Raw genomic sequence first — 26,413 nt, 5'->3', positions numbered from 1 at the left:
CTTAGCACAGTGAGCAGAATGATCAGCGAGACTTCTCTGTTAGAAACAGACATCTTGGGTTTATGAGTTTCCATAGCAACCTGTAGGATATATCCCAATAGCAAGCAGCCTGCCTGGAAGCAAACAGCGTCCTACCACAATAGACACAAACATCATCTCCACTCAGACTCAGGATTCAGATTTTCAGTCATAAACACTGAAGTGTGTCTGTAGTGAAGCAACATGTGGAGATGAACCTCGCTGTGCACGGTGGAGGATGTATGATGCTGCGGGTCGACTTTCTTCCAAAGTCCTTGGGGACTTTGATAGCAGTGAGTTATGGACTCATTGACAGCAGGACATTTGGACAAAAATCTGACTCAAACAACCAACACAGACATGCTTTGATACGCTTTATTATCTGAACCCAAACAGAAGAGAAGGAAATGTTGCACATCTGAACAGGAAGAAATCAGGATTTACAGATGAAATCAGATCATCTGGATGCAGATTAGGAATAGTTTAGCTTTTAGAGACTTCACTCTACAGCCTGACAGGCAGATGATCATGGATGACCTGAAACCAGACGGCCCTGGCTGAAGTTAGCGTCTCGTTAGCGCTGGTTGTCCTGTCTCACATTGGGAACAGCAGATGACCGCTGAAGGAGGAGATGTGCAGTCCGTAGTCGAAGATGACACAGAGGGGAAACAGACGAAGAGAAACGGCGTCTCCTTCCTCCAGCAGCAGTGAGGCGCCGTTAGAAGCACTGCTGATGCCCATGTCGTCATTCATGGTCGTGAAAAAGCCTCTGTACTCCCATGCACTGAAAACCTGCTGGTCATTCTTCACCAACACTGCTGCTGTGGTTTCATCTTTGTAGGAGCTGATGCACCACTGAAAGTGGTAAGCTCCTCTCAGTGGGGCGGTAAAAACTCCTGCAGGACAAACAGAGGAATCCTCTCAGTTTCTTTGTCTCTGGGTAGAACAGCAGCATGTTTCTGTTGTTACCTGTCTGCGGGTTGTAGGCGTCTCCGATGTTTGTGACGACGCGTTTGAAGACCAAGGTGGTGAGTATAGCGAAGGGTCCGGTATATTTATCAGTCTCATTCAATAAAGAGGCTGAAAAAGCCACTTTGTTGGCTGAAACTGAGCAGAGACATTCTGTTTTCAGCTTTCATGTTTCATTACTTCAAATGCTAAACAATCAGATTTTCTTGTACCTTGAAGTTGCTGCTTTAGATTGTCAGTCAGAGAAATCAGATTCTTCTCTTGAGCGTCTACCTGAACCCGCTTCCACTCCTGTCCTACAGAAAAAAACAGATGATGTTACAGTAGAACATTGTGGATAAAAATGTTCACTAAATGTGGAAGATCTGTACCTTCAATGTTATTCTTCAGTGTGGATATTTCATCCTTCTTCTGTTCCCTCCAGGTCGTCACATTCTCCAGCTCTTCTTTTTGCTCTGAAAAGTAAAATAACTGTAAGCTTGATTTGGCTGCATCATCTCTGAGACGCTCAAACTGAGCTCAAATCTGAAAACAGGAGCCGTTCCTCACCTTCGGTCTCCTGCTCCAGAACAGAGACTTTGCTCTTCAGGGCAGCCAGGGCAGCGGCCATCTTTGCCAGGGCAGTGTGGACGTTCTCCTCAGGATGGACAGCGGAGATCTTTCTGTCTGAGTCCATCTGATTCATGGAAACAGAGGAGAAGAGAAGAAACGGCAGGAAAACCAGGGCCACCTTCATCCTCATGGTGAAAATCCAGAGCTGTGGTGGCTGCAGACCTGATGGAGATTTAAATGCTGCAGCTGGAGTGAAGGAGAGGCGGGTCTGAGGTCAGGAGGTCACTTCCTGTGATTCACAGAGTTTAGTTCAAAACAGTTGGAGAAAACATTCATGCAGAAACATGTTGCAAGAGTAAAAGTGGCGTAAGAGCATGATGCTTCCACCTCCATGCCTGTGTGCCTCAGTATTTCTCCTCCTTGGTGCAAGTATATTTTTAAACTCCCTGGAACTGGAAAAGTTTCCCATTAAATGGAAAAGATTTGTTCTTATAAATGTAAAGCTGCTAAAGAGCTAAATGATCTTCTTGTCTTAACATCCTCAGTAATGAAGACATTTCAAGGACTTATGAAAAAGGAACTGCTGCCTAACGCTGAGAATAACTTGGATCTCCTGCAGTTTGCGTATAGAACAGGATGTGGAGGATGCTGCCATCACTCTGCTGAACCTGCACCATAAACATCTGGAAGATTCAAAGACTCACGCTAAACTTCTGTTTTCAATGCAATAAAACCTCAAATTACATAAACTTTTAACTCAGTTTTTCACTGGTCCAGGTTTAACAACTATGGACAGTCGGTCAATGTTAGAGACATAAATACTTACACTGACCTGCTGATGCAGGTCAATGTAAGTATTTATGTCTCCTTTCTTCTATTGGTGTTCCACAGGGCTGTGTTTTGTCCCCCTCCTGTTTGTTCCTACATAAACGACTGTCAGCATCCTGAACTCTACCAACGACACAGTAACCGTTATATTAATCTGCTGCAGGATGAACATGAACCTGTTATTGATGACGTTGTTCAGTGGTTCGTTCAAATGGATTTAGAACTAAACATCACAAAAACAAAGGATATGAACATCGATCCCCATATTGAGCCTCAGCCCCAGCATTTACTAACAGAGCAAAGCAAGCTGGGATGAATAATTGATGACAAGCTTTGATATGAACGTTGTTTTAATCTGCAGGAATGGACAGCAGAGACTGAACTTTATCATGGTAACCTGGTTTCAGTGTGAACGTTTGAGGTTAAAAGCCAAAGAAAGTGACTGTGATATTTGCCATCGGGAAGTCTTCGTTCTCATGAAGTTCCTGTTTCACTTGATCGGTGCTAAATAGATGGAGGTGGAGACGACGACAACGCCTCATGGTTGGGGAATGCTGAGCATTTCTGATGTTTTCTTTAAGCTCCACGGTAAACTGTGTCCAAGTCTGTTGTTGGGATCGAATGAGAAGCAAGAAGCAGATTCTGGAAAAACAAATTAACCAACCTTATTACTGAAGATACTTTAAGATACACTATATTGCCAAAAGTATTTGTTCACCCATTGAAATGATCAGAATCAGGTGTTCAATCACAGGCGTGTAAGTGAAGCAGCTCGGCATTCAGACCGTTTTTACAAACATTAGTGAGAGAATGTTTCGCTCTCATGATCTTGGTGAATCTCAGTGTGGAACTGTGATAGGATGTGCAACAAATCCACTCGTCAAATTTCCTCGCTCCTAAATATTCTACAGTCAACTGTCAGCTGTATTATAGGAAAATGGAAGAGTTTGGGAACGATAGTAACTCGGTGGCTGGTCACGTGAACTGACCGTCAGCAATTTTATTTTACAATTTCTAAGATTTCCACAGAAAACACAGAAGTTTTCACAATAAACTTCTGTGTTTTCTACTTTTCATAAATGAGAAATTTATATCAGTTGAGTGATGGTAACTCCATTTATTTTCTATGATAACAAAATGCTTTGGATGTTACAGTCTGTAGCTGTTGTTAGTATTTTACAGATTTTTACCATACATTTTATGACTTTTTTTTTTTTTTTTTACAGTGCAGATCCTGTGGAGCGCCAGGACGTTCATGTTTAGATTCTGAACCAGAAAGAGAAAAAGTATGAAAAGTGGAAACCAACTCTGACGTCTGGTTCTGATCCAGAAGTCACCAAGCACTCCTCTGGTGTCGTCCTAAACATAAAGGATGTGGTTTTAGTGACAGACAATAGCAGACAAAACTAAAAGTCTCTCTGAGTCCAAACGCTTCAGGACAGGTTGGAGAGAAAGTTCTGGTTTCTAATGAGACTAAACTCAGCTGCTGTGGCATCAAGGAGAAATACTGAGCGTTACCTGAACGCATCACACAGGCATGGAGGTGGAAGCATCATGCTCTTACGCCACTTTTACTCTTGCAACATGTTTCTGCATGAATGTTTTCTCCAACTGTTTTGAACTAAAGTCTGTGAATCACAGGAAGTGACCTCCTGACCTCAGACCCGCCTCTCCTTCACTCCAGCTGCAGCATTTAAATCTCCATCAGGTCTGCAGCCGCCACAGCTCTGGATTTTCACCACGAGGATGAAGGTGGCCCTGGTTTTCCTGCCGTTTCTTCTCTTCTCCTCTGTTTCCATGAATCAGATGGACTCAGACAGAAAGATCTCCGCTGTCCATCCTGAGAAGAACGTCCACACTGCCCTGGCAAAGATGGCCGCTGCCCTGGCTGCCCTGAACAGCAAAGTCTCTGTTCTAGAGCAGGAGACTGAAGGTGAGGAACGGCTCCTGTTTTCAGATTAATAATTTTATCTCAGTTTGAAAGCCTACAATTATTTTTGGTTGATTTTTAGAAAAAGGAGAAAAGCTGGAGAATGTGACGACCTGGAGGGAGCAGCAGAAGGATGAAATATCCACACTGAAGAATAAGATTGAAGGTAGAGATTTTAAAAGCTTTGCGAATTTAATGAACATTTTATACACAATGCTTTTGCTTTGTTCTGAATGCATGTAAATAATAGAAAGGATGGAAACCTTTTCTGTCTTTTATTCAGGACAGGAGTGGAAACTTGTCCAGGCGGATGCTCATGAGAAAGATCTGATTTCTCTGGTGGACAAGCTAAAGCAGCAGCTTAACGGTACTGCAAAAACACAAAGTCAGATTTTTACTGGGTGAAGTAATGAACCATGAACCTGAAAACAGAACATTTCTGTTCAGTTTCAGCCAACAAAGTGGCTTTTTCAGCCTCTTTGTTGGCTCAGGGTTCTGGAAGTACTGAACGCTCCGCCTTTAGAGACACCACCTTGGTCTTCAAACGCGTCGTCACAAACATCGGAGACGCCTACAACCCGCAGACAGGTAACAACAGAAACAAGCTGCTGTTCTACCAGAAGTAGAGAAACTGAGAGGATTCCTCTGTTTGTCCTGCAGGAGTTTTTACCGCCCCACTGAGAGGAGCTTACCACTTTGAGTTGTACATCGCCGTCAACGAAGGTGAATACGCGATAACCACGTTGATGAAGAATGACTATGACGAGCTTTTCACTGCAAGGGATGTCGGGAGTTTAGGCTATGATAGTGCGTCTAACAGCGTCTCGCTGCTGCTGGAGGCCGGAGACATCGTGTCTGTCCGTTTGTTCTGCAACAAAGTGGTCCACGATGATGAAAGCCACATCTCCTCCTTCAGCGGTCATCTGCTGTTCCCCATGTGAGACAGGATAACCAGCGCTAACGAGACGCTAACTTCAGCCAGGGCCGTCTGGTTTCAGGTCATCCATGATCATCTGCCTGTCAGGCTGTAGAGTGAAGTCTCTAAAAGCTAAACTATTCCTAATCTGCATCCAGATGATCAGATTTCATCTGTAAATCCTGATTTCTTCCTGTTCAGATGTGCAACATTTCCTTCTCTTCTGTTTGGGTTCAGATAATAAAGCGTATCAAAGCATGTCTGTGTTGGTTGTTTGAGTCAGATTTTTGTCCAAATGTCCTGCTGTCAATGAGTCCATAACTCACTGCTATCAAAGTCCCCAAGGACTATGGAAGAAAGTCGACCCGCAGCATCATACATCCTCCACCGTGCACAGTGAGGTTAATCTCCACATGTTGCTTCACTACAGACACACTCAGTGTTTATGACTGAAAATCTGAATTCTGAGTCTGAGTGGAGATGATGTTTGTGTTTATTGTGGCACGATTAAATTAAATTAAATTAAATTAAATTATTTACATGTAAGATTGCAGGTTGCTATATGGAAACTCATAAACCCAGGATGCCACTGTTTGCTGCGGTTTCCTAACAGAGACGTTTAATGTATTTTGGCGCTCAGCCGTTTCAGAGCTTTATAAACAAACAACAGTATTGTAAAGAAGACACTGAACCAATGTGACTACAGAGAAACACACGGCTGAGTTTCTCTAACACTCGGACGTTGGTCATGTAATCCTGGAAATGTTCTTCAGTTGCTAGAATGCCGACTTTGTAATGTGACTCTGAATGTTCAAAACCAAATTTCGGTCTAATCTCCAGTTTCTGTAAGAACCCTGGAGTTTTTTACATTGTACTTTATGATCGATGGAGGAGGAGGACGCAGATAACAGGTTTAGCTGTAACACCGGTGGGAGATCCACAGGAGAAAGACGTGAAGAGAAAACGATTTGTTCATTTCTACTGTCAGACAAGCGTTTTGACTAGATTTAACTGATCACAAGTCGGCTTAATCATTTTCAGCTTACTTTACTGCAGAACCACATTTACATGGGTTGACAAAAGCATTCACACCCCTTTAACTTTTCCATATTTTCTCACATTACAACCACAAACATCCATCCATCCATCCATTTTCTTTACACCCTTGTCCATTAGTGGGGTCGGGATGGTTCCTATCTCCAGCTAACGTTCCAGGCGAGAGGCGGGGTCACCCTGGACAGGTCGCCAGTCTGTCGCAGGGCAACACAGAGACACACAACCATGCACACACACACTCACACCTAGGGGCAATTTGGAGAGGCCAATTAACCTGACAGCCATGTTTTTGGACTGTGGGAGGAAACCACAGTGGTGCAGTTGGTAGAGCTGTTGCCTTGCAGCAAGAAGGTTCTGGGTTCAATTCCTGGTCCTTCTGCATGGAGTTTGCATGTTCTCCCTGTGCATGCGTGGGTTTTCTCCAGGTACTCCAGTTTCCTCCCACCACAAACATTAATATATTTGATTTGAAAAACCAACACAAAGTGGAATATAATTGTGAAGTAGAAAGAAAATCATATGTGGCTCAAAGCATTTTGATGATTCAAAAGATTTACCAAGATTTGAACGCCTCACTGCTCAGCCATCATTTGGAAATGGAAAGAGTCTGGCCCAACTGGAAACCTAGATAGACAGGGCCTAGTCAAAGTCCAGCTAAACATCCAGGCTGAACAAGGAGAGCGCTAATCAGAGATCAGCCAAGATGGAGACTGGACCAAATGACCCACAGTAACCTGTCTGCGGGGCAACTATCAGTCAACCTGTCTTCAGCAGGAGCAGGGAAAATGGTGAGAGTTGATGGGAGCTGGAGCTGGAAGAAAACCTGCTGGAGTCTAAACCTGAGACTGGAGCAGAGCTTCAGCTTCCTCCTAACCTGTCAGATGGTTGGTGCTTCATCCACCAGCTGCCTCACACCACTAGGTTTTAATCTCAGGCCTATAGTTAGTTAGTCGGGTCAGGCTCGGACACAATGGCTACGGGCTTTGGGCCGAGTTGGGTTGGACTTTTAGGCCTGAATGAAACTCTGTCTCTAGTAAAAAGAGGCAGAATCCGGTCATGCTTGCCTTTTGACCCCAAAGAGAGACTTGTATGTCTGAACTCGATGACAGCAATGTTTCCTCACAAAGCCTTCAGAGGTTGGACAGAGTGGAGGTGGAAGAGAACATCAGAAAAACAAAACCTTTCCCAACCATGAGGCGTTGTCGCCTCCACCCTGAGCTCTCACCAGCGGCCAAACAGAACAGGAGGTTCATGACCTCCATCTGAACAGTGAAGCAAGATGGCAAAAGCACATCCAGTCACATGAATTATATTTTATTTCTTTGCCTTTTAGCCTTAGACATTCACACTGAAACCAGGTTAACATCCAGATTCTCATTTAGACTTAAAATGTGACCCAAATTTCACATGTTTGACTAAAAACTGTTTTCAATTGTTTGGGGTTTGTTACCTTTACATTTTGCAACATATTAATTAACATGAAGCTTCTTTTTTTGCATTATTTATCTATTTATTTATTTATTTTTAGCAAATGTAATCATTAAGGTTTTGAGTTTCTGAAAAGAATCTAATTTACACACAGTTTGAAACTGACAGTGTAAATGCTAAAAAGCATCAAACCAACTAAAAAGAATAAAACTGAGTATCACTGTTTTTTAATACCAATGCCATGTTTTTAGATTAATTTGTATTTTGATAAATGTCACAAAAGCTTAAGAATAGAATCAAACAGAAATTATAAATGTCTCAAAAGATTATTTTAGATCAATTCTGTTAATCCATAGTTCCTTATTCTGGCACATTGCTGGCAGTTTGACATTTAATGCAAAAACAAACATGGATGTTTGTTTCAGAGGTTTTCTACAATCAATTGGATCAGATTATACTATTTCTGATAACTGCACAGTGTTTTATGTTAAAATCTTGTTCTTACATTGCAGAGCATTCATTTTATGTATTTTTAATACTTCTTTTCTATGTTTGAACCTACATGCCTTAGTTTCTTTGCTGCTGGTATACCGGAACTGTGGGACCATAAAGATTATTTTTATTCTTTTCTGTCTATTCTATTCTAGTTAATTCTGGAAAAGTGAGATTTATATAAAACTGTTCATTTTCCAGCCTTATCCAGACTTTGCAGTCTGCAGGAATCCTAATTAACTGCCATTTATTTGCATTTATTATTTCATGCTATCTCTTCTCTATGTGTCTTCAGTGTGTTGGAGTTTATAACAGAGAAAATATTTGTTGAAAATGTTTATGAAGGATTTTTGGCAATCCTTCACATTTCTGTCTAAAAAATCGGTGGTCCAGCTGTAGCTGATCCAGAACGCTGCTGCTGGCGTTCTGACTAAAACCAGGAAGATGGAGAACATCACACCAGTTCTTCTGAGAGAAGAGACTTCAAAATACTGTTGGTAGTTTATAAAGATCTGCTGCTGATGCTGCTGGATCAAACTAGGCCTCTCTGGTCTCCTGGTTCTGGTTCTGCTCTGCATCCAGACCCAACATGGAGAAGCAGCTTTCAACCTCTATGCAACATAAATGTTGAACAAACTTCCGGAAAACTGAAAAACGGCCAAAACACTGAGATCCTTTAGATCAAGGCTTCTTGCAACATGTTTCTGCATGAATGTTTTCTCCACCTGTTTTGAACTAAAGTCTGTGAATCACAGGAAGTGACCTCCTGACCTCAGACCCGCCTCTCCTTCACTCCAGCTGCAGCATTTAAATCTCCATCAGGTCTGCAGCCACCACAGCTCTGGATTTTCACCATGAGGATGAAGGTGGCCTTGGTTTTCCTGCCGTTTCTTCTCTTCTCCTCTGTTTCCATGAATCAGATGGACTCAGACAGAAAGATCTCCACTGTCCATCCTGAGGAGAACGTCCACACTGCCCTGGCAAAGATGGCCGCTGCCCTGGCTGCCCTGAAGAGCAAAGTTTCTGTTCTAGAGCAGGAGACTGAAGGTGAGGAACGGCTCCTGTTTTCAGATTAATATATTTTCTTAATGTCTCAAGCCAAATCAAGTCAAGCTTACAGTTATTGATGGTTGATTTTTAGAGCAAGGAACAAAACTGAAGAGGATGAGAACTTGGAGGAAGGAGAAGGACGAAATATCCACACTGACAAAGAAAACTGAAGGTAGAGATCTAAGAGCTTTCCACAATTAATAAACTTTTTATCCACAATGCTTCTGCTTTCTTCTGAATGTATGTACGGAAACATCTTCTGTTTTTTTTCTGTAGGACAGGAGTGGAAGCGGGTTCAGGTAGACACTCAAGAGAAGAATCTGATTTCTCTGGCTGAAAATCTAAAGCAGCATCTTCAAGGTACTGCTTTACCAAGACAATCTGATTGTTTAGCACTTGATTAGATGAAATAATGAACCATGAACCTGAAAACAGAACATTTCTGCTCAGTTTCAGGCAACAAAGTGGCTTTTTCAGCCTCTTTGTTGGCTCAGGGTTCTGGAATTACTGGACCCGTCCTTAGAGACACCACCTTGGTCTTCAAACGCGTTGTCACAAACATCGGAGACGCCTACAACCCACAGACAGGTAACAACAGAAACAAGCTGCTGTTCTACCAGAAGTAGAGAAACTGAGAGGATTCCTCTGTTTGTCCTGCAGGAGTTTTTACCGCCCCACTGAGAGGAGCTTACCACTTTCAGTGGTACATCGGCGTCAACAACGGTGGAAACACAATAACCTCGTTAGTGAAGAATGACCAGCAGGTTTTCACTGCGAGGAACAACTTGGACTCATATGAATATCTGATATTGGGCTTCGGCAGTGCATCTAACGGCGTGTCGCTGCTGCTGGAGGCCGGAGACGTCGTGTTTGTTCGTCTCTGGTCCGGCCATGTCATCTACGACGATGAAAACCACATCTGCACCTTCAGCGGTCATCTGCTGTTCCCCATGTGAGACAGGACAACCGGCGCTAACGAGACGCTAACTAGGAGCTAACCCTTCCTATGGGCCCTCCAGGTCTTTTTCTAACTTCACAATAAACATTTAAAAACTGTATTTTGTGTTTATTTGTGTCATCTTAAATTTAAGTAAACGTCCTGAGACAAAAACAAAAATTGGAAGTCAGAAATATGGCACCCTTTTATGTCAAATATCTTCTGTTTTTTGAAGCACTGGACCCAAAATGCATGTTTTGTAAGCAAAGCTTTTATTGGGTTGATTCTGAAACAGCTTATTTGATCATTTTCAAAGGTGAACAGAAACTAAACAGAGAATAAATAAATAAATGAAACATGAACCAACCTGAGCTCTCTGAGCCACGATCAAAGACACACCTGTACAATATCTCATAATAAGGTGCTGTTTATTTATTTATTCCACTATTCACATCTGGCCCCGCCCCCTGCTCCTGATACGTTGGATCGGTTCAGTAATACTGACCTCAGCCTCCTGGAGACCAGGGTTCTGTTCCAAACCCGACTCCCCCCCCCTCTGGCTCCGCCCTCTGACCCCTGGTACTAAGGGTTTTCTCCATACTAAGCCTTCGGCCTCTGTTTAAGTCCTCATCACTCTGGACCAGTTTGGACCCAATCGGGTCAAACCCATTTCGCCCACAGATGGTTCTGATGCTGCTAAATGAAAAACATAAAAGCACCAAGACAAATGTAGACTGATTTCATCTAAATTAATTCAAAAATGATTATGATTTTGTATTTTTAACAGCATTATTGATTATTAAATGTTTAATTTGATTCTATACGGTCTATTTAAGTTACGGTGCGTTCAGTTTGTTCTGGGAAGTCTGGATTTTTCAGTTTCAACTGAAACTCGACAACAGAACTGCTAAAGTTGGAACTGGGTCTCAGATACTCAGAGGTCATTTCAAAATGGCTGCCAGTATGAAAAGCTCAAGACCTGTTTTCTAAAGGTTTGTCCACAAAAGCAGCTGCTTTAATTAGATACAAAGCATCATAAAAAGAAAAGAAAATGTTTATTTTTGCAGCCGTCACTGCTTTCCATGTGCGTGCGGCCATCTCTGAACTCGAACACACCATGAAACCCAGTTCACCAAAGACCAGAACCATGTCTGTTTATCACCGCTTTCATTAAATAAACTCATCTTAATAAATCAGAGAATCATCTAAGAACTGTTATTTGTGTAATAAATGAAACTCATATTTATTACACATACTGAGACATTTCTAGCTTCTATTTCTGTTCGTTTTGATGCAGGAATTCAAACGGAGCCCAGAGCAGACAGTCTACACCCGCTCAGCAGGAATAATGGTCAGCATTAAGTTCTACATGGTAAAAAGTATTTCGTCTATCTTCAAATGCAAATATGTTATTACACTTGAATTAAGAAAGAACTAAGATAAAAGTACCTTTGCAGCAAGATATAGGAGATTTTTTTTAAGACATTTTCCTCACGTTTTAAGTGAAATTTGCCTGTGGAACAAGAACTATTCAACAATATTGAGGAATTATTGACGTAAAACAAGCTGGTATATCTTGCCAAAAAGTTACTTTTGTGTTATTTCAGATATACCAAAATATTATCAACAGAAACTACACATAAAAAATACTTTCGGGTAAGATTTTGTGTTTTTGAAGAGTAAAGGTCAGATGTTATATTGTAATTATCTGAGAAATCATGAAAACTAGCAGAAATAAAGGCTTGAATAACATCAGTGTTCAGTTTGAGTTCTGAATTGAATTTAAGGAATTAATTATGTTTTTATTTTGGTGATTTTCTGATTCAGTCTCTAAAAGTGGATGAAAACCAAAAATTAAGAATAATTTGAAATAATCTGATTTTCTGCAGCACAGAACCCAGATGTGGGCGGACCCAGCGGCCCGATGTGGGCGGAGCCAGAGGCCCGATGTGGGCGGAGCCAGAGGCCCGATGTGGGCGGAGCCAGAGGCCCGATGTGGGCGGAGCCAGAGGCCGAAGTGGGCGGAGCCAGAGGCCGAAGTGGGCGGAGCCAGCCCTTTGTTTGGGTCCAGCACCTCTCTGACCTTTGAAGTGTTTCTCTGAGGATGACCCAGAATGAATCCGAGCAGCGGTTCCGATCATGTCGGATCAGAACCGTGTGGAACCAGAGCGACCGGGTCACTTAGCAGCATCGCATCTGAGGAAAACATGGCAGCGCTTCAGTTCAAGTGGTCTGGATTTGGGTCGGACTGCAGAGGTTCTGCGGCTTCCTCAAACCCGGACCAGGAGTGTAGTCGCAGTCGTGGTTCTATAGAACCTGTGGAGACCCGGCATCAGAGACGCAGCTTCTTCTTCTGCTGCTGATTTTCTGTGTACAGGTTTAAGGCAGGAAGTTTGTTTCGTCTCGTCTGAACTCAGCCTCCCTGCAGTAAACAAACGAAATTCTGTTCAGCAGTCTGGGAGTCCTGGAAATGTTCTGGAGTCCATCAGGCCCGGCCCAGTGGAAGCTCAGACCCGACGGCGCTACGCCATGTAGATAAAGGTGTTTATGTCCGTCTCGTCCCGCTTTATGTACTTGTGGTCTATCAGCCATTCGATCTGCTCCTTGATCATCTTCTTCTGTGGTAAAAACATGTTCTTGAGGATCTCCACCAGCTCCGTCTGCAGCTGGGCGTTGTTGATGCGCTTCCGCATCTTCATGATCTGAATGATGGCCTCCTGCAGGAGGAAGAGAGGAGGTGAAGCAACAGAACTCTAATGTGTTATCAGATTAAAGGTACTAATTAAACTCATATTTTCCTCATTTTACTTTCCTAAAAAGATATATTTGTCATTTGCAACACGTCACTTTTTCAGCAACACAAGGTAAACAATGTAATGTTTACACTTTGAAGCTGAAGACATTATTAAGGTTCTCTGTAGACTTTGTGCTGAGAGTCTCCGCTAGCTACAACATTATGTCAAATTTAAAGAAGCATTTTGAGTCGCAGCACGGCATGATCAAATTCAGACCGTTTTCCCTCCTGATAGACTCAGTTTGATTGGGAACCAGAACTTCATCATCTGCTCCACCTCCAGCTGCTGTGGTTCTCTTTCTCTGAGCTCCGAGTCAAACCAACTAAACCCTTTGAGCAACCTGTTCCCCTCCAGGCCTGTGGGGGCGCTGCACCAAGAACCACTGAAGGAAACAACATGAAAACCTCTGAAGACATTGAACGCAACTTCAGTCTTCACCAAATGGAAACTAAAATGGAGGCGTCAGATTTTAGTGGTTGGAGGATTTCTCTTTAGCCATTTCTCCTGCTAGCGCTAGGCTAGCACATTAGTTTAGGCTGTATTTACCCAGAATGCCTTCCGATGTAGTCCACATGTGCATTCATGCTGGTCCTTCTTACCTGAGTCCTGAGGATCCGGAGCTGGACGATGCCTTCGTTCTCCTCCTCTCTCATTCGCTCGGTGGTGAGCTGCAGTCGACCAATCAGGTTGATCTTTCCTCTCTTCTGGACCTTTGAGTTTTTTCTGGAAACATTAAAAATCAAAAGTCATTGCAGAAGTCTGAGCGCACATGAAGCTGCTCTGTTCAGGGAATGGACAGCTGAAGATCTGCAGATCAGAACCACTGTAATCAGGTAGAGTCTTTAAACACACTTAATGTGTTTATTTCTGTTCATTTTGATGATTCACACTTACAGAAAACAAGCCTCAAGTCCTCACAGTAGCACGTCAAATCTATAAAAAAATTATTTTAATTGAGAGTTAAGTGGAAGGAAAAACTGCGGTAGAAAAAAAATCCACAAGCAACAGCCAGAATTATCAGAAATACAAATCCCTGTCTGTCAATGAAAAGTATTCACTCCCTTCAATGTTTTATCGTTTTTATGGCTTTTAGAAATTAACACTGAGCAACAAAATTTGACTTTTTTTTTTTACAAAAACACTTAATAAATGAAAACTGATTTCTATAAATGACCATTACATAAAAAATATGTAAGCTGCCTTGACATTAAAAGGATTTCTTGGGATCTTTTTGTTGATCGTAGCTGTTTTTTTAAAGTTATGTAAATAAAGGTAAAATATCCAGGGGGGTGAAAACTTTTTATTGGATATGCATTACTCTGTTGTTTCTTGATATTTTTCTACCAGAGATTTTCCTTCCACTTAACTTTCCTCTCCAAAAGTCCTTTCTTTATCAATATGATGTGATTCTCTGAGGATTTAAGGTTTGGGTTGAGTAAAATATATATTTATGTGGTTTATGTTTTAATTTGAATGAAACTAAATGAACTTTTCTACGACACTGTAAGTTTCCGATTTGCATCAGACTAACTCTGTTTGGTTTATGTTGTCTGGTGAGAACTACACCCCGTTTTTAACTCTCCTGAACATTTCTCTGCTCCTGTCTGAGCAGCTGTGAGGTATCGTGACCCCCGTGCCAGCTGCCGCCCTGAGCCACCGCCCTCCACTTCCTTACATGAGAGAAAACTCCTGGTTGACGGAGAACAGCGTTCCCTCTGCGAAGTCTTTGGGCGAGGACACTGCCGGGTCGTACAGCAGAACCTGGCGCTTCAGCTTGGGGAACGCCACCAGCGACTGGAAGAGACGGATCAGACCAGAACCGAGTCAGCCAACCCAAACCCAGCAGCCCAAAGAACATTGCGGCTCTTTACCCAGAGCGTCCGTCGCAGCTCGGCGTCGGGCAGCTCCGTGGCCAGCTTCAGGTTCTCGAAGCTGATGCGTTCTCTGGGCCGCTGGTTCCAGGCGAACAGCACAGCCAGCTGGAAGGTCGTGACCTCCAGGTCGTACTGGCCCACTTCGTTCTTGAAGGTGATCTGAAGGCGTGAGGCAGGTTGAGGGTTAGATGCTGAGCGTTCTGCTGCGTCTGCTGCAGGTCAGCTGCACTCACTATGCCGTTGGACATGAGGTGGTGCCAGTGCAGCTTCCTGCCGCTGTGGTTCTTCTTGTAGAAGTCCTCCACCTCCGGGATCAGGTCCTCCAGCTCCGTGGGCAGAGACACAAACACCTTCTCGCTGCTGCGCGACCACGCGCCCGCGTTCAGGATCTTTATGTTCACCGAGTCCGCTGCAGGAGGCAAACAGCTTCAGAAAAACACCAGCACCAGTTCCCACAATTATGCTAATAGCACCGCTAACTCGTCGGTTAGCTGTGCTAACTTTGAAAACCTTTAGTGCCCACCTCTGCATATAAGGGTCGGACAGTTTGATCTGTGGCCTTGTTAAAACAGGGAAACCTGGTAACTCACTAAGGCTGGTTCCCAAAAGTAAATAAAAATATTTTATTTTCTTCTTCATTATAGTTTATATATTTTCAAGTTTTTTGATCTGAACTGGCTGCAGGTTTATGAAATGTTTGAGCGCCCCCTTCAGGCTACCTCACTGAATATTCCTACTGTATACTCAGCCTGGTTGATCCAACGTTTTTCTTGTATTATTGGAACAATATGAGCGCATCATTCTCCGTAGGAGCGGTCCAAAGCCCGGCTCTGGTTCTGTGTTTACCTGGCAGCGCCAGCTTGTTGTGTTTGTGCATCTCCTTGAAGGACTGGTTGAGATCCTCGGACACCTTAATGTCCTGGAACATCCGGGCCAGCTTGTTGACGTAGTCCGCCGGCATCCCCACTTCCTGTCAGGAGAGATGACATCACAGCGTCAGGTCCGGACCGGCAGACCTGCTCTGATCAGAACCGCAGGCTGAGCGTGGTACCCGGAGCCACTCCACCATGTTCTCCTCAATCTCGCTGTCAGCCGAGATGTCCAGGATGAGGCGGCGGGTCAGGTGGGCTTTGTGGTACCGCATGAACACATCTTTGTTCTGGACGTACTTCAGAACCAGAAGCTGCACAAAGAAAACGGGTCGTTAGCACACCGAGCTCTGCTCAGGGATCACATCCGGCTTGTTTCATGACTCAGATCAAGTTCTGAAGGACCGATCAGAAGATAAAGACTCATGATTGATTATCTTCCACCCAAACAATCTGAAAAGTGTGGAGTGCATTTATTTTCAGCCCTCCTGGGTTTAGAGACTCGTCTAGCTGCAGCTTTGAACATTTTACTCCTTTCTTGGATGGATCTGAGAACAGCAGTTTGGATTTAGCTCTGGACTTTGAGTAGGCCATGTGTCAAACAGCTTCGTTTTTAAGTATTATTTTATCAGTAAAATCCAGTTTTATCTGTTTTTTGCCAGATCAATCATACACTCTGGTTTTTTGCGATTCTGCATTCTATAAATTCACTTGATCTCAACAGAACTTTGCTTTTTATTGGCGCTGATGTGTAACTGTGAATTTATTGCAAATTTCTGTGATTTCACGAAAACAATCGTGAAATTAATGTGAGATGTTCAATAATATTTAATTTAAGATGTACTTTCTGAATGCAGAGCAGCTATTTATCATTATTTAACAGTTTAGATCTTTATTTGAAGACTTCATAATTCATTTTATTTGTTGTTTTTGTTGTTTTGTTTATTCATTTTTTTAAATGTCTTCTAGTGTTAAATGTTCATTAGAATTAAAAATTTATTAATCTTTTAGAATGCGTTCCTGTATTCATTTTATGCTATTATTTGAAAAATGATCTTAAAATCGTCCAGTAAACCTTGTAATCGTGACACCATGATTTTTCTGTGTGTGTCTCTTTAAATCCCCTGCGGTGGCAGAACATGGAGCGGCTGGGGGTATGAATACTTGTGGACCCACCACTTCCTTGAGCTTGGCCTCGATCTCCTCTGAGGTCAGCTTCTTGCTCAGCGGCGTCTTCCTCAGCAGCATGTCGCAGTAGTTGGCCAGCAGCTCCGGACACTTGGACTCCGGCTGAGTTTTCATCCCCACCCTGAGAGCAGCAGGTCAGAGGTCAGCGCTGCCTCCAGGCGCAGCTTCAGCAGCAGGAGGTGCTCTTACCCTTTCTGCTTCATGGGAAGCTCCAGCTTAAAAATGGTGGCGTCGTTCACCACAGCTTTGTACGCCTGGAAGAGAGGAAGCGTCAGAGGAAAACCTCATCGTCGCTTTTTAACAGTTTTATTCGTTTATGTGTAGAGGGACCTGACTTTGTCTCTGGCGGTGAGGAAGCGCGGGTCGTCCTGGAAGGCTTCCTTCACCAGCCGACTGAAGCGGTTAAACAGAGTCAGCAGCTGCTCCACATATTTCTCTGAATCCTGCAGCAGAAAACATTTGAAACCATAAACATTTATTCTAAAGGTAAGGTAATTTTATTTATATAGCACATTTTCAGCAACAAGGCAATTCAAAGTGCTTTACATCAATTAAAAGGAAATATAAACAAAGTAACAAACCAAAGGAAAGAAGAAGAAAAAGAGCAAAAGAAGGAAAATAATCTAATCTAATGTTGATCTAAAGTATGTAAACTAGGAGCTCCTGTTCAGGGTTGCTAAGTATCTTCTGGTCTAATTCCATTTCTGGGTTGGGAGAACAGGAGTCTAAGTATTTCTGGATTCCAAGTTCGTAGTTATTCTAATTCTAATTTTGATTCCATTTCTGGGCTGTATAATACTGAGCTAAAGGGTGCGTACTCCACAATTACTAATATTACTAGTAAACTAAAATAATCCTTTTCTGGTTAAATAGTGAGTACTCCACAGTTTCTATCAAACTAAAACAAAAAAGAGGAAAGGACACATTAGGGCAAATGGCAACATTCAGACAAAACAAAGGGCAAAACAGAGACATGAGTGAAGGCGGTGACATCAAAGGGCTAGGAATGTTCTTGGGAGTGTTCAGCTCCACAGCTCCATGGATAACAGGAGGGGGTGAGGAGGGAAGAGCTTTGTGTTTACATATCTTCAAGAAGATTAGAGATATGCAGCCCTTCCAAGGCCACACAGGGGCAGCCAATTCAGAAACAGAATGTCTTAGGTCGGGAAGATTATGAATTTCAATCTTCCCTAAAGTCTCTCCGATACATCTCGGTTACCAATTATCCAAATTAATTTGGTTGTTCCACTGAACTGAAACTAGCAACTTCTTTAAGATCGATTCCATCCCATTAGTGAGTTTTAGAGTCCTGGTCTCTGTCCACACCAACAGGCCGAGTGTTTGCTAGTTCGGCCAAGTCCGTCACAAATTTGTAGATAATCCAGGAATCCACAAGCTCCAAACAGCAGAAATCCTGTTATCATGAATAAATCCCAGGTGAATCCCAATGGGTTTGTCCCCGCAGGACAAGAGGGCTCTCCTGTACCCAGACTTCTCGTCGAGAAAATTTGATTATTTGCATTGACCAGATCCATAATTTGCAGATTTGGATGATGTGCAAAGAAAGGCTCCAAAAATATAGAAAAGGACAGAACAAAAACAGAGCAAGCAGTTCTTGCTCCCTGCATGGGTAGGGAGGGAGCAGAGGAAAGAAGCGTCCGCCTTCACCCAGAGCAAGAGAGAAAAGTAGAACCTCCATGTTTTCCCTCCTAGCTCCTAATAATGACACATTCAGTTGGTTCTTATGATCCAGGTGTTTTTGCGGGTCACACCTGGAACACGATTTCCTGCAGGAAAACACCGACAGGACCTGAAGAGTTTCTATTTTTGAGGTGAACACTTTCCTATAATTTCTGTCAAGACATTTTAAGAAAGTTTTGTCTGCACTGAGATTTTATCAATAAAAGTAAAAAAAAAAAAAAAAAAAAAAAAACTTTTGGGTAACATTTAGTGTTTTGCTGTGTATTTGATTTTATATTGTAATTCTCTCATAAATCAGAGTGTGTTCAGTTTGAGTGAATTCACGGAATGGAAGAAGTTTCTGGTTCTGATCTGGATCTGATGGTTGAACTGGTTGAACTGGTGGAGCCTCACCGAGGTGATGGTCTCGGCCGAAGCCACCATGTCGGCCAGGCCGGCGCTCATGATGTGCTCCTCCAGGTCCTTCAGCATCGGATCGATGCCGCTGGGAACCTTGTCCATCAGGGAGAACATGAGGCGGAGCTCTGGGGGTCAGAGGTCAACACAGGCTTAGCTCAAATGTTTCGGAGAAGCTGTAGAAGCTCTGCTGCTAAAAACTCTGCACAAGAGCTGAAACGATTAATCAATTACTCAAGTAATCTGAAGTATAGAGACACTAAAAAAGATAATTTGCTAAAAGAACAACAGAGTCAGAGCAGAATTAAGGCAAAACTGGACAAAAACACAAATAAAAAACCTTTATCTGTAAATACTTTAGCTTCAGCTGGTGCACATTCTGGAGAAATAAATATCTGCTATCAATTATTAATTGGTTAATCAAAATAAAATAAAATAAACAAATCTGAGCTTTTCACATGTTGATCTCAGAAGGATTTTTTATCTTTTGCTACAAATGAAGCTTTCACTAAAGGAATGCTGTTGGTGTATTTTAGGCAATAATATATAAATTTCGTTAGCTTAAAAAATGAAATGAATTATTTCTTTATTTGCATCTTTTAATTTAACTCTAATATTTTGTGGTGACATGAAAATACTGCAGAATGTGCCAATTTTTTATAAGATTAATTGTCAGAAAAATCTATCGCTAATCTGATGGTTGGTTGCAGTGTTAGTCTGCAGTGTTTTGAGACGGTTTGTTTCTGATCCACACATAGCTTATTCCAACCACAGCCTTGGTCAGGATTCTCTAGTAAAATTTATTTTTAATCTCAGTGGAATTAAAAATAAAGTTTAATGATAATAAATAAAGTCCCACGGGTCCGTTTGGGTTCTGGACTCACTGTCGGTCTCGTTTCGTTTGATCATGCCTGGACACTCAGCTAAGATGGTCTCCTTGAAGGACGTCACCAAAGCATTTACGCAGCACTCCATCAACTGCCAGCACATCAGAAATATCCAGTCACAACATTTCATAATATCCATAAAGTTTTATGATCCATCACTACAACATGGAAGTAAAACTCACAGCTTGGACGGAGTTGCAGTCGCGTCGCGTCTCCAGATATCGCAGCGCTCGTTTCTCCTCTTCCCTCAGCTTCGAGTCCGCCTGGGCAGAAAACCAGTTACATAACCAAAAAACCAGTTACAGAAACCAGAACAGACAAAAGTTAAGCTTTTGAATTCAATGAAAGTTACAAAAGATTCCTAAAAGATGTTCTCAGTACGTTTTCTGGCGTTTTGCAAATAGAAATAATTTTTGTCATTTTAACTGACCTGAAACAAGAAAACTTTGTTCTGATTTACGGAGCCCCCCAGGGGACATGGGGAATTTTTTTTCTTTTGCGTTCCCTCGCAATACTTTTGCGTTCCCTCGCAATACTTTTGCGTTCCCTCGCAAAAGGTTTTGCGTTCCCTCGCAATAATCTACTGATCAGTTCATGCGGCATAATTGATACTATAAGCCTTTTTTACGGTGGAAGCCGTACTTTCTGCTTTAATACAAGCTTATAAGGTTTTTCCATGGACTATTGAGTTATTATCGCGGGGTAATAAGTCATCTGATTGTGTCTCTGTTGTGTTCGTGTCTGAATGGTTTAAAGGGCTGCTTTCTGTGCCGTTCCATCTGAGCCTTAACAGACATAAACATGCAGTAAATAAATCGATTTTCAATCAGTTTTTTGCACCAAAGCGTTAATAATAATAAACACGTTTTCACTGAGGCTCTATAAGAGCAATATGAATGAAATAAGTAATTATTGATATGACAGGAGCAGCGGCTTTGACACCTGGTGGTGGGCGTGTCGATGTGGGAGTGACTGTCATGAAGTATGAATGGGAAGGTGACGCTGCTGGCTCGGTGTGTGAGGCAGCGGGTGAGCTGGGGGGTCAGTCCTCGCAAAGTTTGGAGCATAATAAAAATTTAAAAAATCGATAATTGTGACAGAACAAAGAAGAGGTTAGGAGTTGATTGATACACGGACAGATGAGATTCCCCGAGTTAATCCAGTGCGGCCGTCTACCACCATTAGTTTGCTGTGTTTTATAATAATAAAACGTGTTTATTATTATTAACGCTTTGGTGCAAAAAACTGATTGAAAATCGATTTATTTACTGCATGTTTATGTCTGTTAAGGCTCAGATGGAACGGCACAGAAAGCTGCCCTTTAAACCATTCAGACACGAACACAATAGAGACACAATCAGATGACTTATTACCCCGCGATAATAACTCAATAGTCCATGGAAAAACCTTATAAGCTTGTATTAAAGCAGAAAGTATGGCGGCCACCGTAAAAAGGCTTATAGTATCAATTATGCCCCATGAACTGATCAGTAGATTATTGCGAGGGAACGCAAAAGTTTTGCGAGGGAACGCAAAAGAAAAAAAATTCCCCATGTCCCCTGGGGGGCTCCGTACTGATTTAACTTCAGACAGAGACAAAAAAAAAAAAAAAAAAAAACAGTTTTTACTGCGTGTGTGTAAATTAGTGGCTTCGTGTGTTGAACTCACGTATTTCATGTAGTTCTGGACTCCGTTCTGCTGCAGATAGGACGGCGCCTGGGTTCTGTAGAACCTCTCAGTGGAGTCCATGTACGCCTTCTCAAAGTTATCCCTGTAGATCTGCAGCTTGTCCTCAGGGTTGGAGCACAAGTTCACTGAGAAAAATCAGCAAGCAAAGAGAGAAATCAGTAAACGACAGGATATTAGAAACAATTAAAAAACAAAGAGAGGTCAGAGAGCAGCTGGGAGCGTCTGGAGTCCAGCAGCCAATCACAACGGCCCGTTAACCAGGTGGTTCTGTTGCTCAGAGTCTCATAAATCTGTCGGTTTAGCTGAGTGAAGACTGCATGTGTTATCTGAAGCACTTCACTCCAAACTAATGCAGTAATAACATCGTTCGTTTCAAGGAATCACTATGAGTGTTCAACTGGAACTGAGGCAAGCCATAAGGGCATATTATCACAACCCTATGGCAAGCCATCAATGTATTTATCCAATATCAGCTTATAGTTGTGTGGGTAGTAACTCTACTTTAACATGTTTTTACTCCAGTAAAAGTAAAAAGCATCCTGACCAAGAAATGACTCAAAGAACAGTAAAGAAGCGTTTGTTAAAAAGGCTCCTGAAAACTGCTCAAAACATCATTTAATGTTTAAAATTATTCATCAGACGGAGAAGAAATACATGTATGTGGAAATGTTGCTGTTTCAAAGATCAAAATTACAATAATTCATATAAATTACATAACATAACTGAGACACTATCACAATAAATCAATTAATCGCATGATAAATAGAAACAAGCTCATTAATTTCCATTTGTATAATTTATTGTTTCTCTCTTTTTATCAAAAACTGGATTATAAAAGTTTCAGTTTGGAGTTTTGGTCTCAACTAGAACTATTATTTTATTTGTCGTTTCTGTTGCTTTGTTTATTTTGGATATTTAAAATGTTTTCCAGTTATAGTATTAAATGATCATTAAAATTTAAAGTTTATTGATCTTTGAAAACGTCTTCTTGCATTAAAAGTGTCATTATTTGCTGAATGATTGCTGTGATAGGCCTGATGATGTAAGGTTCTGATTTTCTGAGAAGCAGAACTTGTTTCCTTTATTCTTTATTTATTAATGAGAATCCTCAAAATTAATAATATATTCCCGTTGATGTGGAACGGATCTAAAAACTAAACTGAGTCATTATTTTGGTTTGTAGTTTTGAATGTTAGAGTTTGTGAGTTCAGGAAAAGCCAGCAGGAGCAGAGATGATTGAAGTTTGTCACCGTAGGACTCCCGTACTCCGATGACGAGCTGCGAGTCGAAGGCCTCGCCCAGCCGCTCGGCGTGGACCAGCTTCATGGCGCTGTCCTGCAGACGGCTCTTGATATTGGAGAAGATGGACTCGTTCCACGTGTCCAGCATGAGCTGCAGTCAGTCAGGAGGGGGAGAGTCAGGAGAACGGGTCGGAACCGGAGACGGGTCGGAACCGGACGGCGGCTCACCTTGCGGACGATGCTGTCCTCCACGCTGGACTTCTTGTTGCTGCCCTGCTTGCCCATCAGAGTGATCTCCAGCTGGCAGAACGGCTTGGGCAGGATGTCGCACTGAGTGAAGAACTTCCTCCACTCCGCGATGTAGGCCTTGAGGAGCGCCGTGTCGTCCTGGTGACTCAGCACCCGCTGCCAGACCAAACACACCACCAGGTCTTACAGGCACAAAGCGCCACTTTACAGCATCATCAGTTTCCTTCAGTTGGTATAAAAATACTACTTATATCAAATATGACTTAAATCTTATTTTCCTTCCTGATTTAGTGCCTTGACATTGGGCCTCTGTCTCTTTAAGAACTCCTGCTCTTTCTGAATCATCATCCCTACATGGCTCCTCTATTAACCCTTTAACGCTTTTACCAGAGAAGTAGCTCCTATGATGAGCTCAGCGGGTGTTTGCTAATTGCTGCTGGCTAGTCTGAGGTGCTGCGGCTCCAAGGCAGGGCTATGTCCACCCAGACGTTTTGCTCAGGTGAATAGTTGCCACGGAGATTAAAGGATTTCTCCAGGTATGTTTTTGATGAGGAATTAACATTATAACATGAAGGAAAGTTAACATTTTCTATTTTTCATGACACCGCCCCTTTAAGAGTAGATTTTCTGTTATAACCACATGATTATAGCAGGTTAACCAGAAAGACGAGCAGGACGCCTTACTGCCTGAGCCTGTTTGATGAAGTCTAGGATGTCCTCCTTCAGCGCCTGGTGGATCTTAGCTGGTCCTTTGTCGTCCCACAGGCAGACCGCATGGACGTCCCTGCAGAGTCAACCAGGAGACACAAGGTGGCGCTCACAGGAAGCAACACAAGCTGTGAGAATTACAGGAAGACTCACGAGAAGAGGTCGAACCACTGCTGCTTGGTGACGGACTCCTGGCGCAGCAGCTTCAGGACGATGGGGCGCATCAGGTCCCATTTATCCTCGAACTGGAGGGAGCCTTTGTTCTGGAGATAGACAGAGGAGGAGCACAAACTACAGCACATTTCTCCCTTTACATAAGTCATATTCCCGTTATTTAATTTCACTAATAAATAAAAAACTTAAATTCATAACTGCAGCATCTTAAAGAGCAGAGCATCAGGGAACCAGAAACCCTCAGTCATCAGTTCCTGACCGTTTCCAATTCAAATGAAATTACCAAAACTTTGACTGGAAACGTGGAGACCTTCTGGAGATCCAGGCCAAAGCAATCAACCCCAGATCGAGTCAAGCAGCTTTTGGCCAATCAAATTAGGTTCCTTTGATCATGTGGCTCCAGTGGGCCGGGCCTCTTCTCAGTTAGCTGTTAGCAGCATGGCTTAATGAACGTGAGTGAGGAGCTTTTCTCTCTTAAATAGAAATCATACCAGCTACTTCTTCATGGCCAGTGAGGATTTTTTGCTCTTTATGTCATGTTTCACTGACAACTAGAGCGCCACCTACCTGCAGAGGCTCTGGTTTAGAGACGCTAACCAGCTAATTGTTAATAGATAGGATGTGGCCCAGCCTGCTGGTCTCACATGATCCAAGGAGCTTAATTTGATTGGATAAAGGCCACCGAGTTTCATCTGGCATTGATTGCCTTGGCCTGAGTCATCAGAAAGTCATATTTGCAGACACATTTTTTTGCTAATGAAATTAAAGTAAAAAACTAAATTCACATCCATAATTGTACAGAGGTGCCAAAGTTTTCTACAGCGAAACAGAATCAAAACTGAAGTTATTATCTTTGTGCCTAAAGGGGAACGATCCAGAGTTATAGGTCCAGAGTTATAGAAACAAGAGATCAGGCTGACCTCTGACCTGAACCTTCAGGGCCACATAAAGACGGTTCTAAAGTGGGCCTTCTATCAGGTGAAGAACATTTCCAGGATCAAAGGACTAATGTCTCAGCACCAGAGAAACTCATCCAGACATTTGTCTTGAGTATTACTGCAGCAGCATCTTCACAGGTCTGAGAATAAACTTTAAATACTGCTGTTTACAAATCACTGAATGGCTTAGCACCACAACACATCAAATATCTGCTGCTGGATCAGCCTTCAGACCTCTCAGGTTCTGGTTCTGCTCTGCATCCAGAACCAGAACCAAACATGGAGAAACAGCATTCAGCTTCTATTCACCACAAATCTGGAACAAACATCCAGAAAACCGAAAAACAGCTGAAACCCTGAGTTCCTTTAAATCTAGACTAAAAACCCGCCTGGTCAGAGCCGCTTTTCATTCATAACAACTGGAATATTAACTGATTCTAATCTGGATTACAACTTTCTATTCCTTGTCTTTGTTTTACTCCTGTAATGTTTGTTTGTTGTCATTTACAAGTTGAATTGTTCTGCTACTGGAACACAAATAAACTTGCCTAAACTGGATGAAGGACTACATAAATTGACTCCTTCAAATTAAATGATTTGCTTTAATCATCTCTGCCCAGCTGACAGAATCAGTTTATCAGGGGACAACATGAGGAGGCTGACAGCTGATCCATGGACCTCCTGCTGGGTCTGGAAGAACCGTCACATCTACTGAATGACAGCGGATCAGATCTGAGACCAGCCCGGAAGGAGACCGAGGCAGAACCTCCCATTCAGAACCGGGTTCTGTTCCCCATCGAGTCCCGTTGTTTCTGCCTTATTTCCCCACAGCTAGCTCTGCAGTAGCCCCAGAGTGTAGCTGCTACAACCCGGAGGAGCGGCCCTGACAGTGCCGCCATGGCCCGGTGCTGTTCACTAAACCCGGAGTGGAACCGCTGCGGTACCGCGGACCGGACAGCCGCTGCAGTCAGCCGACAGAACACATCATTGAATTGAGGCTCCTACCTTCAGCAAATTAGACGGCGCCGCCATGTTCCCTCAACTTATCCTCTCGGAAAATCTCGCGTGAACATCAAAAGGGGGAAATATGCTGCTTTCGAGTCCCCTCGGATGTTTCAGGTTGAAACTGGGCAGAGGTTGGCGGTAACTAGCTAGCATGTTACATTTTGGGGGTACCAATACTTTTAGAAGTAGCTTTAGGATACTGTTCTTTTTATATTGATTTCAGTAATACTGTTATTTTTACTAGAGTTGAATTTCTGAATCCTCCACCAATTAAGAGTAACTTCACGTGTTTTAACCAAAATTATATCAGACACACTTACAGTTTGTGTTAAATATGAGCAAACTTGTTGTAATGTTGTTTTTTATCCACTAAGGAGGGCTGCACATACTGCAAATGTATTGTTATCGCAATATCACTGTGTGCAATGTTCAGATCATGCTATGACCTACCATTTTTCACACTAATGTAATATTTAGATTGTTTTTGTTGTTTTTAGGTTGTTTTTGATTTGGGCAGTTGCCC

The 26,413-nt window shown here is 42.6% G+C and overlaps 4 protein-coding genes across 5 annotated transcripts; 2 read left to right on the top strand and 2 right to left on the bottom strand.

Annotated features, from left to right (window-relative positions):
- Window positions 1-379: 379 nt before the first annotated feature.
- On the bottom strand, window positions 380-1,808 carry LOC106922276 (cerebellin-2-like). The gene is made up of 5 exons (XM_088012667.1): window positions 1,537-1,808; window positions 1,359-1,442; window positions 1,200-1,283; window positions 988-1,125; window positions 380-914 (listed from the first exon to the last, which is right to left on the bottom strand). Exons 1-5 carry the CDS (start codon window positions 1,727-1,729, stop codon window positions 613-615), a joined length of 801 nt encoding a protein of 266 aa, XP_087868793.1. The 5' UTR covers window positions 1,730-1,808; the 3' UTR covers window positions 380-612.
- A 1,423-nt stretch (window positions 1,809-3,231) lies between these two features.
- Window positions 3,232-5,471, top strand: LOC106913642 (cerebellin-2-like). The gene is made up of 5 exons (XM_088012666.1): window positions 3,232-4,300; window positions 4,380-4,463; window positions 4,581-4,664; window positions 4,745-4,885; window positions 4,958-5,471. Exons 1-5 carry the CDS (start codon window positions 4,114-4,116, stop codon window positions 5,236-5,238), a joined length of 777 nt encoding a protein of 258 aa, XP_087868792.1. The 5' UTR covers window positions 3,232-4,113; the 3' UTR covers window positions 5,239-5,471.
- A 3,558-nt stretch (window positions 5,472-9,029) lies between these two features.
- Window positions 9,030-10,295, top strand: LOC106922325 (complement C1q-like protein 2). Its single transcript, XM_014994636.2, has 5 exons — window positions 9,030-9,236; window positions 9,331-9,411; window positions 9,516-9,599; window positions 9,690-9,827; window positions 9,900-10,295. The coding sequence occupies exons 1-5, from the start codon at window positions 9,044-9,046 to the stop codon at window positions 10,193-10,195; spliced, it is 792 nt and encodes a 263-aa protein (XP_014850122.2). The 5' UTR covers window positions 9,030-9,043; the 3' UTR covers window positions 10,196-10,295.
- Window positions 10,296-10,431: 136 nt separating this feature from the next.
- On the bottom strand, window positions 10,432-25,976 carry LOC106922324 (cullin-5). Of its 2 annotated transcripts, XM_014994631.2 has the most exons (19): window positions 25,891-25,976; window positions 23,927-24,036; window positions 23,750-23,849; window positions 23,045-23,221; window positions 22,826-22,967; window positions 21,555-21,700; window positions 20,069-20,149; window positions 19,884-19,977; window positions 18,997-19,127; window positions 17,238-17,345; window positions 17,092-17,156; window positions 16,891-17,023; window positions 15,897-16,028; window positions 15,692-15,815; window positions 15,079-15,254; window positions 14,843-15,004; window positions 14,647-14,765; window positions 13,571-13,694; window positions 10,432-12,893 (listed from the first exon to the last, which is right to left on the bottom strand). In XM_014994631.2, exons 1-19 carry the CDS (start codon window positions 25,915-25,917, stop codon window positions 12,699-12,701), a joined length of 2,346 nt encoding a protein of 781 aa, XP_014850117.1. In that variant the 5' UTR covers window positions 25,918-25,976; the 3' UTR covers window positions 10,432-12,698. The 2 variants fall into 2 exon arrangements, with proteins under 2 accessions (XP_014850117.1, XP_014850115.1); XM_014994629.2 differs by lacking the exon at window positions 25,891-25,976 and having other exon boundaries at window positions 23,927-25,872.
- Window positions 25,977-26,413: the final 437 nt, after the last annotated feature.

The sequence above is a fragment of the Poecilia mexicana genome, unplaced genomic scaffold, assembly GCF_051168715.1.
Source record: "Poecilia mexicana isolate PSO_F unplaced genomic scaffold, ASM5116871v1 scaffold_14, whole genome shotgun sequence".
Classification (NCBI taxonomy): domain Eukaryota; kingdom Metazoa; phylum Chordata; class Actinopteri; order Cyprinodontiformes; family Poeciliidae; genus Poecilia; species Poecilia mexicana.
The sequence above is the reverse complement of the archived record's forward strand: the minus strand, read 5'-3'. Positions and strand labels throughout refer to the sequence as shown.

What these genes read in the sequence shown, in the direction of transcription:
- LOC106922276 (XM_088012667.1), bottom strand. Translation starts at nt 1,729, where the DNA reads ATGAGGATGAAGGTGGCCCTGGTTTTCCTGCCGTTTCTTCTCTTCTCC. An exon ending in TCTGGAGCAGGAGACCGAAG is followed by an intron (nt 1,443 to 1,536) that starts GTGAGGAACGGC and finishes TTTACTTTTCAG; the next exon opens with AGCAAAAAGAAGAGCTGGAG. An exon ending in CGCCTACAACCCGCAGACAG is followed by an intron (nt 915 to 987) that starts GTAACAACAGAA and finishes TTTGTCCTGCAG; the next exon opens with GAGTTTTTACCGCCCCACTG.
- LOC106913642 (XM_088012666.1), top strand. Translation starts at nt 4,114, where the DNA reads ATGAAGGTGGCCCTGGTTTTCCTGCCGTTTCTTCTCTTCTCCTCTGTT. An exon ending in TCTAGAGCAGGAGACTGAAG is followed by an intron (nt 4,301 to 4,379) that starts GTGAGGAACGGC and finishes GTTGATTTTTAG; the next exon opens with AAAAAGGAGAAAAGCTGGAG. An exon ending in ACTGAAGAATAAGATTGAAG is followed by an intron (nt 4,464 to 4,580) that starts GTAGAGATTTTA and finishes TCTTTTATTCAG; the next exon opens with GACAGGAGTGGAAACTTGTC.
- LOC106922325 (XM_014994636.2), top strand. Translation starts at nt 9,044, where the DNA reads ATGAGGATGAAGGTGGCCTTGGTTTTCCTGCCGTTTCTTCTCTTCTCC. An exon ending in TCTAGAGCAGGAGACTGAAG is followed by an intron (nt 9,237 to 9,330) that starts GTGAGGAACGGC and finishes GTTGATTTTTAG; the next exon opens with AGCAAGGAACAAAACTGAAG. An exon ending in TCTAAAGCAGCATCTTCAAG is followed by an intron (nt 9,600 to 9,689) that starts GTACTGCTTTAC and finishes ATTTCTGCTCAG; the next exon opens with TTTCAGGCAACAAAGTGGCT.
- LOC106922324 (XM_014994629.2), bottom strand. Translation starts at nt 24,096, where the DNA reads ATGACTTATGTAAAGGGAGAAATGTGCTGTAGTTTGTGCTCCTCCTCT. An exon ending in ACATGGTGGAGTGGCTCCGG is followed by an intron (nt 15,816 to 15,896) that starts GTACCACGCTCA and finishes CTCTCCTGACAG; the next exon opens with GAAGTGGGGATGCCGGCGGA. An exon ending in AGCTGCGACGGACGCTCTGG is followed by an intron (nt 14,766 to 14,842) that starts GTAAAGAGCCGC and finishes CGTCTCTTCCAG; the next exon opens with TCGCTGGTGGCGTTCCCCAA.